Here is a 13,249-nt window from a genome sequence, read left to right as displayed (position 1 = left end):
AGAGGGTAAAGCGTCTGCCTGCAATGCAGGAGACCTGGGTTCAATCCCTGGGTCAGGAAGATCCCTGGAGAAGGAAATGGCAACCCACTCTAGTACTCTTTCCTGGAAAATCCCATGGACAGAGGAGCGTGGTAGACTACAGTCCATGGGATAGCAGAATCAGACAAGACTGAGCGACTTCACTTTATGTAATATGAGGTCACTGCATAAATTATATCTATATGAACAGGTTTTAGTTACACAGTATAGCCTCTGCTAAGCTTGAAGCTTGACAAGCAAACAGATTTAAAGACTTGAAAACCATATTCACTGGCAACAAATTAGATTTTCAGATAAAATGTATGCTCTTAAAGTTCTATTTTCTTCTTCCATGTGCCACATATCACATAAATGTGTAAATATATAGTTTGGTGGAATTCTTTAAGCTCATTTATTAAATATAGTGTTCATCAATCAAGGTTTGCTCTACATAAATCCTAATATTAATTTTAAAATGTTTTACATAAAATATAGCAAAAATCAAATTCAGAAACTAATTACTGATAACTATGTAACTCCTAGGTCTCCCCTGATGGCTCAGCAGGTTAAGAATTTGCCTTCAAAGGAGGAGACACAGGAGATTTGATCCCTGATCAGCAAGATCCCCTGGAGGAGGAAAATGGCAACTCCTCCAGCATTCTTGCCTAAAAAACATTCCATGGAACTACGTGATGATCTTTTACTTTTATTTAGTTTGTTTCACTTTTTCTATTTTATATTCAGTGCTCCCATTTCACTTAGATTATGTTTTCCAATTTCCCCATCTCTTTTTTTTTTTTTTTAATATTCTCAAGGCTTTATCAAGTATAGTAGTAAAGTTTTTGTATACATATGTATAATATATATATTTTAGAAAACTTATGAAATTTTGCCTAATTAAAAAATATATGACATTTTGATTACACTTTTAGTTACTATGAATAAAATGCTAAATTTCTAATTAAAAAATACAGATATACAACAAGCAACAAAGGTTTACTGTATAACACAAGGAACTATAGTCAATATCTTGTAAAAATCTATAATGGAAAATAATTTCAAAAATAATATATGCATACATATAAATGAATCACCTTGCTGTGTATCTGAAACACTGTAAATCAACCATAATTCAATAAAATATATATATTAAGGAAAAAAATCCCATGAACGGAGGAGCCTGGCAGGCTACAGTCCAAAGGGTTGTAAAGAGTCGAACACAACTGGGAAACTAAGCACAAGGACATACACATAACTCAGAAGGAAAATGGGTGCTAAATACTCTCTTAATAAAGCAATACGACAGAAACAAAAAGTGATTTAAAATGTGAATAATATATGTGTCATCATCTGCAGATCAAAGTTAGGTATGAGACTTCCCTCCATTCTCATTTACTTATAATCAACTATGCACATACTCTGATCATCAAAAGGCCAGGTATTTTTATGTTAATTGAAATGTATAAACAAACAACTAGTTGAAGAGGTCTAAGTTCATATTAAGCATATTCTTTAGTTTTAAGTCACAAAATCCACACAATTTTTATAAGCAAGTTTTATAGAGAACTGTAATGTTTTTTATGCCTCAAAAAAAATCTCCTAGAAGTTGCTTAAAATCCTCTCCAATAAGAGAAAATGTATATCTACTATGGCATTATGGGGTACTACCATGGATTAAAATACCAAAGTCTTAGGGCTTATCTTATTTTAAAAACACTTAGGTCATACAGGTCGTTACTTGAGGTTTTTTTTAAATAATAAATAAACATGTATATATGTATACAAACACACATATATATGAATATGTATGACCTTAAAAATATTCTCATGGTGTTATATGAGAGCAAATGACCACAGGTATTTCCTTCTCATGTCAAAATATTTATAAGTGCTTGCCTTAATTTTTCTTAGCAAGGTTTTCCTGTCCTATGCATAATAGTTTGGTTTACTGCTCACAAACACTTGAAAGCCCCCTTGGAGTATTTCACCTACACAGCTGGCTCAGTTCTTTTTTTTTTTTTTTGCCATCTTCAATCATTCAACAAATAAATACTATGTACTAAACATAATAATACCTTTACTTCCTTAAACTTCAGACTTAGTTTTCTGTATATGTTACTTAAATATCTAAAACATCTCATTACTCCAACTATAATTTTATTGTTTCATTGAGAAGGACATTCATTACTACTGTTTGCAGTCTCAGTTTTAAATTTATAGTTTATGTTAAACAAAACAATCCTAAGCTTCAAAGGACTAGGTAAAACATAGCTAATGTTTTCCCTTATCAGTACTCCCAGTACATTAATAATTGATTAGAAGATAAAGAAGTAGCCATAAATTTTTAAAATCTGAAGGTAATCCTAAAATGCAAATGATTATCATCAGAAATAAAGCTATATGCCAATAATAGATTCACTTTAGTATGTTTCAAAGTAAAAAGGACCAGTGTTAAGCAAATGAAGAGTAGAAATTACTTTTTTAAGAATAAAATTTTATTTCTCTTTGTTTTCAGTTTTTACTCACATTTTTTTTTTAAATCAAGAATTCAGGATCTAGGCTAAATTAACCCTAGTCAAATGAAACACATTTCAGCAATAATTCAGTTATAAGACTGAACACCTGATATTCTGGGAACTGAATTTATCACTTATTTTGGCATTTCTACAGGTTGTACCAAAAATGCTTTTTTTTTTTGGCTCGTTAGTTTTACCATCTGACTTACCATCTGACATATCCTTAAGGACCAGATTCTCCAACTCACTCCACTCAGTGTTCAGACGTTTCATTAATTTGAATGCATTTACAGGGTGTCCAACAAATCCTTCTGGATCTTTTGTTGCTGTGCTGGTTAACCGATCTAATTTCTCTGCCCATCTAAAATGTAAGACATAAATGGAATATACATAAAGTATATACACACTTAATGAGGAAGAACATAATTTAGTAAAGCACTCAAAACAGATTGGGGATTTTTGAGTTAAAACTATACCTAAAAATTTTTTTAAGCAAAATTATAAAGATTTTTTTTCCATTTATTTTTCTTAGTTGGAAGCTAATTACTTTACAATATTGTAGTGGTTTTTGCCATACATTGACACGAATCAGCCTTGGATTTACATGTGTTCCCCATCCCGATCCCCCCTCCTGCCTCCCTCCCCATCCCATCCCTCTGGGTCTTCCCAGTGCACCAGCCCTGAGCACTTGTCTCATGCATCCAACCTGGGCTGGTGATCTGTTTCACCCTTGATAGTACACTTGTTTCAATGCTGTTCTCTCAGAACATCCCACCCTTGCCTTCTCCCACAGAGTTCAAAAGTCTGTTCTGTACATCTGTCTCTCTTTTTCTGTTTTGCATATTGGGTTATCGTTACCATCTTCCTAAATTCCATATATGTGTGTTAGTATACTGTATTGGTGTTTATCTTTCTGGCTTACTTCACTCTGTATAAGGGGCTCCAGTTTCATCCACCTCATTAGAACTGATTCAAATGAATTCTTTTTAATGGCTGAGTAATATTCCATGGTGTATATGTACCACAGCTTCCTTATCCATTCATCTGCTGATGGGCATCTAGGTTGCTTCCATGTCCTGGCTATTATAAACAGTGCTGCGATGAACATTGGGGTGCACGTGTCTCTTTCAGATCTGGGTTCCTCAGTGTGTATGCCCAGAAGTGGGATTGCTGGGTCATATGGCAGTTCTATTTCCAGTTTTTTAAGAAATCTCCACACTGTTTTCCATAGCGGCCGTACTAGTTTGCATTCCCACCAACAGTGTAAGAGGGTTCCCTTTTCTCCACACCCTCTCCAGCATTTATTGCTTGTAGACTTTTGGATAGCAGCCATCCTGACTGGCGTGTAATGGTACCTCATTGTGGTTTTGATTTGCATTTCTCTGATAATGAGTGATGTTGAGCATCTTTTCATGTGTTTGTTAGCCATCTGTATGTCTTCTTTGGAGAAATGTCTGTTTAGTTATTTGGCCCATTTTTTGATTGGGTCATTTATTTTTCTGGAATTGAGCTGCAGGAGTTGCTTGTATATTTTTGAGATTAATCCTTTGTCTGTTTATTCATTTGCTATTATTTTCTCCCATTCTGAAGGCTGTCTTTTCACCTTGCTTATAGTTTCCTTTGTTGTGCAAAAGCTTTTAAGTTTCATTAGGTCCCATTTGTTTATTTTTGCTTTTATTTCCAATATTCTGGGAGGTGGGTCATAGAGGATCTTGCTGTGATTTATGTCAGAGAGTGTTTTGCCTATTTTTAAAAAGCAAGATTCTTTACAGATAAAATCTAATTTGGCAAAATTAAAACATAAGACTTTTTTAGCTTGTTGTTTCTCCCAAATGGTTATAGTAAATGTAACATATCTTAGTAAAAGTTGATTGGACCCCTCTGTAAGAATCTAAAAATTTATTTCCCTACAAGTCCAAACAATTGATTATTACAAAGTACAAATCAGCCCAATCCAAATTCACTTACATATTCATTTAAATCACACTTACAGAAAAATTTTGTACTCAGTACTTAGAAACTATATTTTAAAACAGAAAAACTGGGGCCTCCCTGATAGTCCAGTGGTTGAGAATCTGCCTGCCAACGCAGGAGACACAGGTTCAATCCCTATACCAGGAAGATCCCACATGCCGAATGGCAACTAAGCCCATGCACAACTACTGAAGCCCATGCACCTGCAGCCCAGGTACACAACAAGAGAAGCCTGTGCACTGCAACTAGAGACAGCCTGAGTGATGCAATGAAGACCCTGCACAGCCAAAAATAAATAAATAAATCTTAAAAAAAAACCTGACTACTTAGCTACTCATTAAACAAAGGCTAGGAACTCTCAGGTCAGGATTAACTATGAACCTAAGTCAATTAAAGATAAATTAGCATTTGAAGAAAAACCATATCAATTAAATAATACTATACTTACCACTGTAATCTCTAGAATGCAACCATAAAACTAAAGGATAAATAGCAGTGGAAAATTGCTTGATTAGGGAGGATAGAGATATTAGCAACTATTAAAAAAAAAAAAAAAACAGTCAGTCAATTACCTGTATCCATTTACACTCTTATCTCAATCCATATTCTTCCACGTGAAGTCTTTAATTGGGCCTAACTTTTGTTTTCTGTGGTCCTATTTTAGCCCTTATCTGGCCTTCTAAGACTGACAGAGGGCTTTCATTTTCACTTAAAGAATGTTTTAACCAGGAAGAAAACATCCAGGTGGAGTCAGTCATAATAAGTAAAACACTTGGCTTACTTTTTTATTTGTTCTAATTTGTCCTCTTCTGCCTTTATATAGTCTTTCAGGGAAGTCACCAGATCTTTTTCAGTATGAATCAAATCAGTCATCTGACCTAAAAGGAGGAAAAGAGAAGAAAGTTATCAAATACCCATACTGTCAAAACAAGTTTTCTAGAATAATTTAAGAATGATTGAGAATGCTTCATTTAATGAAAGGACTTAACTGGCATGAACCAGATATGTTGCAGAGAGCACCATTTTTTTTTTTCTTTTTAAAACCAAATAAATAAAAATTAAGCCCCAAACTTTTCTAAGCATGTGGTCCAATTCTAATTTTCAAGCTACTTAATTCTGCAAGTTTGGACCACATCGACAAATTGTCTTTTCATGGAAGAATTTATTTTTTAATTTCAAAACATTACTTTCCAAGGATCAACGTTTCTTCTTCCCTACCTCTCCCCTCATCTTTTTTGGGTTTTGAGAGTACTGAGAATTAAATTTTTATTCAATTTGGCAAAGACCACACTAACAAAAAGTATACTTCACAACTGAAATTCAAATATCCATATTTAGTTACTCCTAATGGGATGAGAGAAAAAAGTTGCACAATTGTGTCTCTGCGACCACATGGACTGTAGCTCACCAGGTTTCTCTGTCCATGGGATTCTCCAGGCAAGAACACTGGAGTGGGTAGCCATTCCCTTCTCCAGGGGATCTTCCTGACTCAGGGATAGAACACAGGTCTGTATTTCAGGCAGATCCTCTACTGTCTGAGCCTCTGCTGCTGCCAAGTCACTTCAGTTGTGTCCGACTCTGTGCAGCCCTATAGACGGCAGCCCGCCAGGCTCCTCCCACTAGGGAAGCCCCAATAGGATGAGAAAACTCACCATTTTGCATCCCAGAATTAAGTGTCATAAATATACTTGCTTGTGTTTTATTTAGCTCCACAATCACATAAGGGTAAAACTCGTCAACAGGATGTAGGAAAACACCTCTTTTAAAACATACAGAGTACGCATATAGGAAAATACAAAAGACTAAGTATATACATTAAGTGATTTGCCAGGTAGACTCTACCAGAGAATTTTCTTTTGTATGCTTTACTAAGTTTTGGCAATCAGAAAAAATTAAATATTTAAATATGAAGGAAAAAAATGACTTTAAAAGAAAGACTTTCAGAGGGGTAGGGACTGAAGTAATGTATCAGTCCCTGTGAATACAATGTATTTGTTTTTATTGATTTAAAAGCAGGAAAAAAAGGAAATTTTTAAATACAAAAACAATGACAAAATAATTAAGACTTACCAATAGAAGTAAAAAAGCCTGGATGGGCCAAAGACTGGGGAAGTAGAATCCCTACAACTAAAATATACCAGATCATCTTCAAAGGTTTAATTTTACAGGCTCACACACCTACAAGAGAAATATGGCCATTATTTAAAAAAAGGAAGGATAGGAAAATTTCCTAATCTATTTTCCCTGTGAATAAAATGTTTAAGTCAGACTTTAAGACTGCCCATAGAACATTGTTAATTCCAGTAAACTGACTTAATAACTGAGTAAGAGCTACTATCTTATTTTTCATAGAAGAGTACTCACTTGATAGTTCATGTTAAAAGAAAAATATACATGTTTGCTATCACCATGATAATACATGCTTAAAAATGCTGTTTGTTTTCTCTTTAGGTACTACTACAGTTAGATTAACTGGATAATAGTACACTTTTTCATTGTTTACTTTGTGATCTAGATCTAAGCCATGATTAATCCCCTTAATTCCTAACTTGGTCCATCTTTTCCCTACAATGGCTTTAAATTTTAAAATAAGTTCAATTAAAAGCTGTAGATTTGGAGGTGATGAATATGTTCCAAAATATACTGTGGGGATTGATGGCTGAAGAACACTGTGAAACTACTCAAAATCAACCAATCATAAACATTAAATAGGTGAATAGTGTGGTATTTAAGCCAGCAAGCTGTCAATTTAGGCTAGTAATCTCTCTCAAAGGACCCAATGTTGAGTTTTTTCTCTTATCTACTGTGTTCCATGTAAAAAATCCTTAGCCCAGTACACAGCTGTAGCATGCCAAAAAAAAAAAAAACTGGCAGCAAAGCCCCTCTGTCTGTCTCTTTTCTGGAATGGATTCTTCATGGCAGATGCAGATTTTCAACTAACCAGATTTTACCCTGCTTTCCCAAAGGCCCTGTTAGCACTCTTCTCCTGCTCCTTCTTTACCACATAAACATGGACTTTTAAGTTCTTCTTTATTACCTTACAGGAAAACAAGTTACCCTGCAATACTGTTTACCCCAATAACAGACACCCATTGCTTATTCTCACTTGTCACCCTATTCCTCTTTGTGCAGGCACCTCTGACTCTCCCCAAGAGACTTCACCGAAAGCAACAGGTTCAAGTCCACATTAGAAAACTCCCTATCTCACACACACACACACACACACACACACCATTTGCCACATCACACTCACACACACACACACACCATTTGCCACATTAGAAAACTCCCAATCTCTCTCTCACATGTGCACACACACACACACACACACACATCATTTTCCGCCTAACTTGAATCAATAAAAATAGATCACCACAGAAGCTGACATGCTGGAAGTCCTCCTAAGTTTCCTCCTCCAGAACCACACAGTAGTGAAATGCACTGTTCTCTTGGCTGCCTCACAGTAACTCTTTGGGAAGGCTTCTAGAATGTGGCAGATGCAGACACTTCCTCTCCTGTGCTCTTGCCAACACGCAAGTTTTTTTCAAAATCCTGGGCTGTCTGAACAGTCTAGAATTTTCTCACTGTTTAAACAGATTTCTGCCATAATTTCTTCATAAATGAATGTTATTTCCGGCAAATACAAATGCTTTTGCTGTACCAAGAGAAGGCTAACCAGAAATGTTGTCTAAACATTAACTCTGATGAGAAAGTTTAGATCTGTCAGATAAGAAGTTATCATTTTTTTCATTGCTAAAATGTACTTTGTCAGTAAAGTTTCTCTGTCATCTTTCATTGTCCTTAAACCTCACAATGAATCAAGAAACACCTACAGAAATTAACAAAAAAGCTTGAAAATGTCTTTATTCTAGATGAAATAAAGAGTCATAATCAACAAAAAACAAAACAACAAAAGTTACTGGACCTCTGAAAAGAGAATTTTTAAACTTAAAAATAAGACAATCTATCAAAAGCCAGATGGAATTAAAATACACAAAATAATTTAGGTTTATATATTTTTTAATAAAAACTAAACTATAAACTAGGAAACTAAAGAAAACAGAGCTCATTTAAGGAACTCCTACAAATCAATAAAAAACCCAAGACATCAGCAGATAGGTGGGCTGAAAGTGAAAGTCACTCAGTCACATCCAACTCTTTGCGACCCCATAGACTGTAGCCCACCAGGCTCCTCTGTCCATGGAATTCTCCAGGCCAGAATACTGGAGTGGGTTCCCTTACCAAGAGGATTTTCCCAACCCAGGGATTGAACTCAGGTCTCCTGCATTGCAGGCAGATTGTTTACCATCTGAGCCACCAGGGAAGCCCAATAAGTGGGTTAAGAACCCAGAAAGCCACAGAAGAGGAACTATAGTTAACTAAACCCACCAAAACAAAAACTCACTCATCAGTAATCAAGGACACAAGAAGTTGAAATAAGATAGCCAGTTTTTGCCTATCAAATGAACAATTAAACAAATTTAACAACTAAATTTAAAATACCTAACGATAGTGCTGTATGTCAAGAAACTTAAAATGAACATATTCCTTACTTGTAAATTCAAATGAAAAACAAGATTTAAAAACTAACATCAATCCTACAACATTCATTGCTGGTGGGATTGCAAAATGGTACAGTCAATTTGGAAGACAGTTTGGCAGTTTCTTAAAAAATTTAATACTCTCTTACCATATGATCCAGCAATTATGTTTAGTATTTACTCAAAGGAGTTGAAAATTTATGTCCACAAAAGCCTGCATATGGATATTTTTATAGCAACTTTATTTATAATGGGCAAAACTTGGAAGCAACCAAGATGTCCTTTAGTAGATGAACAGATAAACTGTGATACATCTAGGCAACAGAATATTATTCAATGCTAAAAAAGAAATGAGCTATCAAGCCATTAAAAAACATAGAGGAATTAAAAATATTACTAAGTGAAAGAAGTCAATCTGAAAAGGCTATATACTGTATAATTCAACTATATGATATTCTGGAAGAGGTAAAACTATGAAGAGAATAAAAAGATTAGTAGTTGCTAGAAGATGACGGGGAATGAACAAACGGAGCACAGAGGATTTTTAGGGCAGTAAAAATACTGTGTAATATCATAATGATGAATACATATCATTATATATTTGTTCAGTTTCACAGAATTTGACATTCGAATTTCACTAAGAGTGAAGGGGTAATGTTAAACTATGGCCTTTGGGCAATTATGATGTGTCAATGTAGATTCATTAATTTTAAAAAATATGCCATTCTGGTGGGGGGCAACACATATGGGGAGCAGGGAGTACATGGGACATTTCCATACCATCCCCTTAATTTTGTTATGAAGCTAAAACTGCTCTAAAAAATTAAATCTTAAAAAAAATAAACACTATACAACCCTGGTGGAATCTATACTGAAGATGATGATTAAGTTTCTGCTATACTCTGATAGAAATTTATAAATAAATACTAATCAAAACAAAAACTTAACATTATAATATGATCATAACTTTACAAGAAAATATGCAGAGGAAATTCACCAAAATGTAGTTGTCTCTGGAGAGCAGAACATTAGGTGATTTTTTTTTTTTTCCTATTTCTCAGTATTTTCCAGATGTCAAAGGTATATTTTTTAGGCATCCCTGGTGGTTCAGTGGTAAAGAACCCACCTATCAATACAGGAGACACAAGTTTGATCCCTGGGTCAGGAAGACCCCTGGAGAAGGAAATGGCAACCCACTCCAGTACTCTTGCCTGGGACATCCCACAGACAGAGGAGCCAGGTGGGCCACTGTCCATGAGCTCGCATAGGAGCTGGACACGACTTAGCAACTAAACAACAACACAGGGTATATTTACTTTTATACTCAAGGCTTACTTTTTCCTCATGTAATAGGTTCTTATTATTTAATTTTTTATTGACGTATAGTTGTTTTACAATGTGCAAGTCTCTGCTTACAGCAAAGTGACTCAGGTATATACATACATTCTTTTTTTTAAATATTCTTTTCCATTATGGTTTATCACAGGATATTGAGTATAGTTCCCTGTATATACAGTACCCTGCTACAGAGTAGGACCATGTTGTTTAACCATCCTGTATATAACAGTTTACATCTGCTAATCCAAAACTCCCCGTCTCTCTCCCCTTACACCCTTTCCCCCTCGGCAGCCACAAGTTTGTTCTGTCTGTGAGTCTCTTTCTGTTTTGTGGATAGGCTTACTAGGGTCATATTTTAGATTCCACATATAAGTGATATCATAGGATATTTGTCTTTCTCTTTCTGAGTTATTTCACAGTATGATAATCTCTAGTTGCATCCATGTTGCTGCAAATGGCCTTCCATTCTTTTTCATAACTGAATAATATGCTATTTTATATAGGTACCACATCACCATTATCCATTCATTTGGCAATGAACATTTAGGATGTTTCCATGTTTTGGCTATTGTGAATGATGCTGCTATGAACACAGGGGTGCATGTATCTTTTTGAACTGTAGTTTTGTCTGGGTATATGCCCAGGAATGGGTTTGCTGGATCATATGGCAATTCTGTTTTTAGTTTTCTGAGGAACTGCCACACTGTATTTCACAGTGGCTGTACCAACCAACATTCCCGCCACCAGCGTAGAAGGGCTCCCTTTTCAATACACCCTCTGCAGCATTTTCTATTTGTAGACTTTTTAATGATGGCCATTATGACCAGTGTGAGATGGTACCTCACTGTAGTTTTCATTTGCACTTCTCTAATTATATTTGCTTTTATAATGACACAAATTAACTCTATACAAAATAAGACACCTAAAACATCAACTTCCATATTATGGCACCGTAAGCCTTTAATGAAGTGGTTAACCACTCTAATACAATAAAGTAGCTAACATGTTTGAGCATGTTCCATTTTCTAACTCTATAATCCTCTAGATTTCTTGTCCTGCTTCAAAGATTGTTAAGCTTATTTGAAAGCAACCCAAAAGTGTGCCACTCCTGACAATGTAGTGGCACACTTTTCTATGCTCCTTTTTCTTAAAAATAGACTTATGACCCAGGCTAAGTCAGTCATTGACCCTCATTCCTGTGAATTTAACTGTTGAAGAGTAGGCTTGTGAAATGGTAAAAAGCAGCTCTTTCTGGAATTGCTATGCTCGGAGGACGTGAATTTGGAGCTGCCTGTGACCATCTGCGCCACCTGACAAGCATACACAGGAACCTAACCTATAAAAATGACAAAGTTATGCAGAAACAAGCAGTTTTACAAGCTCCATGACCCTGATTCTTATAGTTTCTGCTCTGAACCTGTGAACTTCCCTAATAATCTTCCAACTCAGCTGAGGGAGCCTGTAAATTCCCTTTTTCTTAAACTAGTTTAAGCTGGATTTCTGTCACTTGCAATAGAAAATTCAGACCCTCTCACAGCATTACTCCAAATTACCACGCCAACCTAAGCTAGTTAATATAAATGAAGATAGCCTACATAGCAGTGGTTCTAAACTTTAGCTGTATCAGGTCACCCAAAGGTCGAAGTACCTAGATCATATATGCAAGTTCTCAGGTGATGCTGCTGCTGCTGCTCAGGTGATCACACTTTGAGAACCACAGGATATGACTACCTCTTGAAATCATACAAAAGGTGCTCTCTGCCTTTAAAATATATTTTACTTCAATTTACTTTTTAGAACATGTCACGGAATTTCTAATTACTCTAGGGAATGGTTTCTCTAATCTGTCTGAATACTATGCCTCATGCACATTCTTTCAGAAACCTTAAGTGGCATGTTTATAGGCAAGCATATCCTTATCAATCAGAGGTTTTTAAAACATAATGGTTTCTTTACTTACGATGTCTCATTTCCATTTATTACCACCTTTTTTCAGTTCAGTTTAATCCAGTACAGTCACTCAGTCGTGTCCGACTCTTTGCGACCCCATGAATCACAGCCCGCCAGGCCTCCCTGTCCATCACCAACTCCCGGAGTTCACTCAAATTCATGTCCATCGAGTCAGTGATGCCATCCAGCCATCTCATCCTCTGTCGTCCCCTTCTCCTCCTGCCCCCAATGCCTCCCAGCATCAGGGTCTTTTCCAATGAGTCAACTCTTTGCATGAGGTAGCCAAAGTATTGGAGTTTCAGCTTCAGCATCAGTCCTTCCAATGAACACCCAGGACTGATCTCCTTTAGGATGGACTGGTTGGATCTCCTTGCAGTCCAAGGGACTCTCAAGAGTCTTCTCCAACACCATAGTTCAAAAGCATCAATTTTTCAGTGCTCAGCTTTCTTCACAGTCCAACTCTCACATCCATACATGACCACTGCAAAAACCATAGCCTTGACTAGATGGACCTTTGTTGGCAAAGTAATGTCTCTGCTTTTTAATATGCTATCTAGGTTGGTCATAACTTTCCTTCCAAGGAGTAAGCGTCTTTTAATTTAGCAGCGTGCAAAGCAATCATTATGTACAACTAAGAGTAAAGCATCCCAAAAGACATTCAGTTCAGTTTAGACATTAGGGTTTTATCAAAAACAGTAAGACATAAATGCCTTCTGTTCTAAATCCTCAAACAAGCTTGAAATAGAATTTAAATGGGTTAAAGAGGATGCAATCTTCTTCAAAAGAAGGTAAATCTCAGATCCCAGAGAAGACACAATGAGAGAAAGACTGAAAAGAAGAAAAGGGAGGAAGGAAGAAAGGAAAGAAAAACAAAGAAGAGGCAGATACAAAGACAAATTTATACAGGAATAA

The 13,249-nt window shown here is 35.9% G+C and overlaps 1 protein-coding gene across 3 annotated transcripts in view; it reads right to left on the bottom strand.

Annotated features, from left to right (window-relative positions):
- Positions 1-13,249, bottom strand: part of P4HA1 (prolyl 4-hydroxylase subunit alpha 1) — a 97,624-nt gene that overhangs the window by 65,838 nt on the left and 18,537 nt on the right. For all 3 annotated transcript variants that reach the window (XM_043476620.1, XM_043476619.1, XM_043476618.1), the window contains exons 2-4: positions 6,579-6,686; positions 5,290-5,386; positions 2,744-2,895 (exon numbers count right to left, since the gene is read on the bottom strand). In XM_043476620.1, the coding sequence (XP_043332555.1) occupies positions 2,744-2,895; positions 5,290-5,386; positions 6,579-6,654 (325 nt within the window). In that variant the 5' untranslated portion in view covers positions 6,655-6,686. The remainder of the gene's footprint in view (positions 1-2,743; positions 2,896-5,289; positions 5,387-6,578; positions 6,687-13,249) is intronic.

Source organism: Cervus canadensis, chromosome 8, assembly GCF_019320065.1.
Source record: "Cervus canadensis isolate Bull #8, Minnesota chromosome 8, ASM1932006v1, whole genome shotgun sequence".
Lineage (NCBI taxonomy): Eukaryota > Metazoa > Chordata > Mammalia > Artiodactyla > Cervidae > Cervus > Cervus canadensis.
This window is presented reverse-complemented; position numbering and strand designations above follow the sequence as displayed.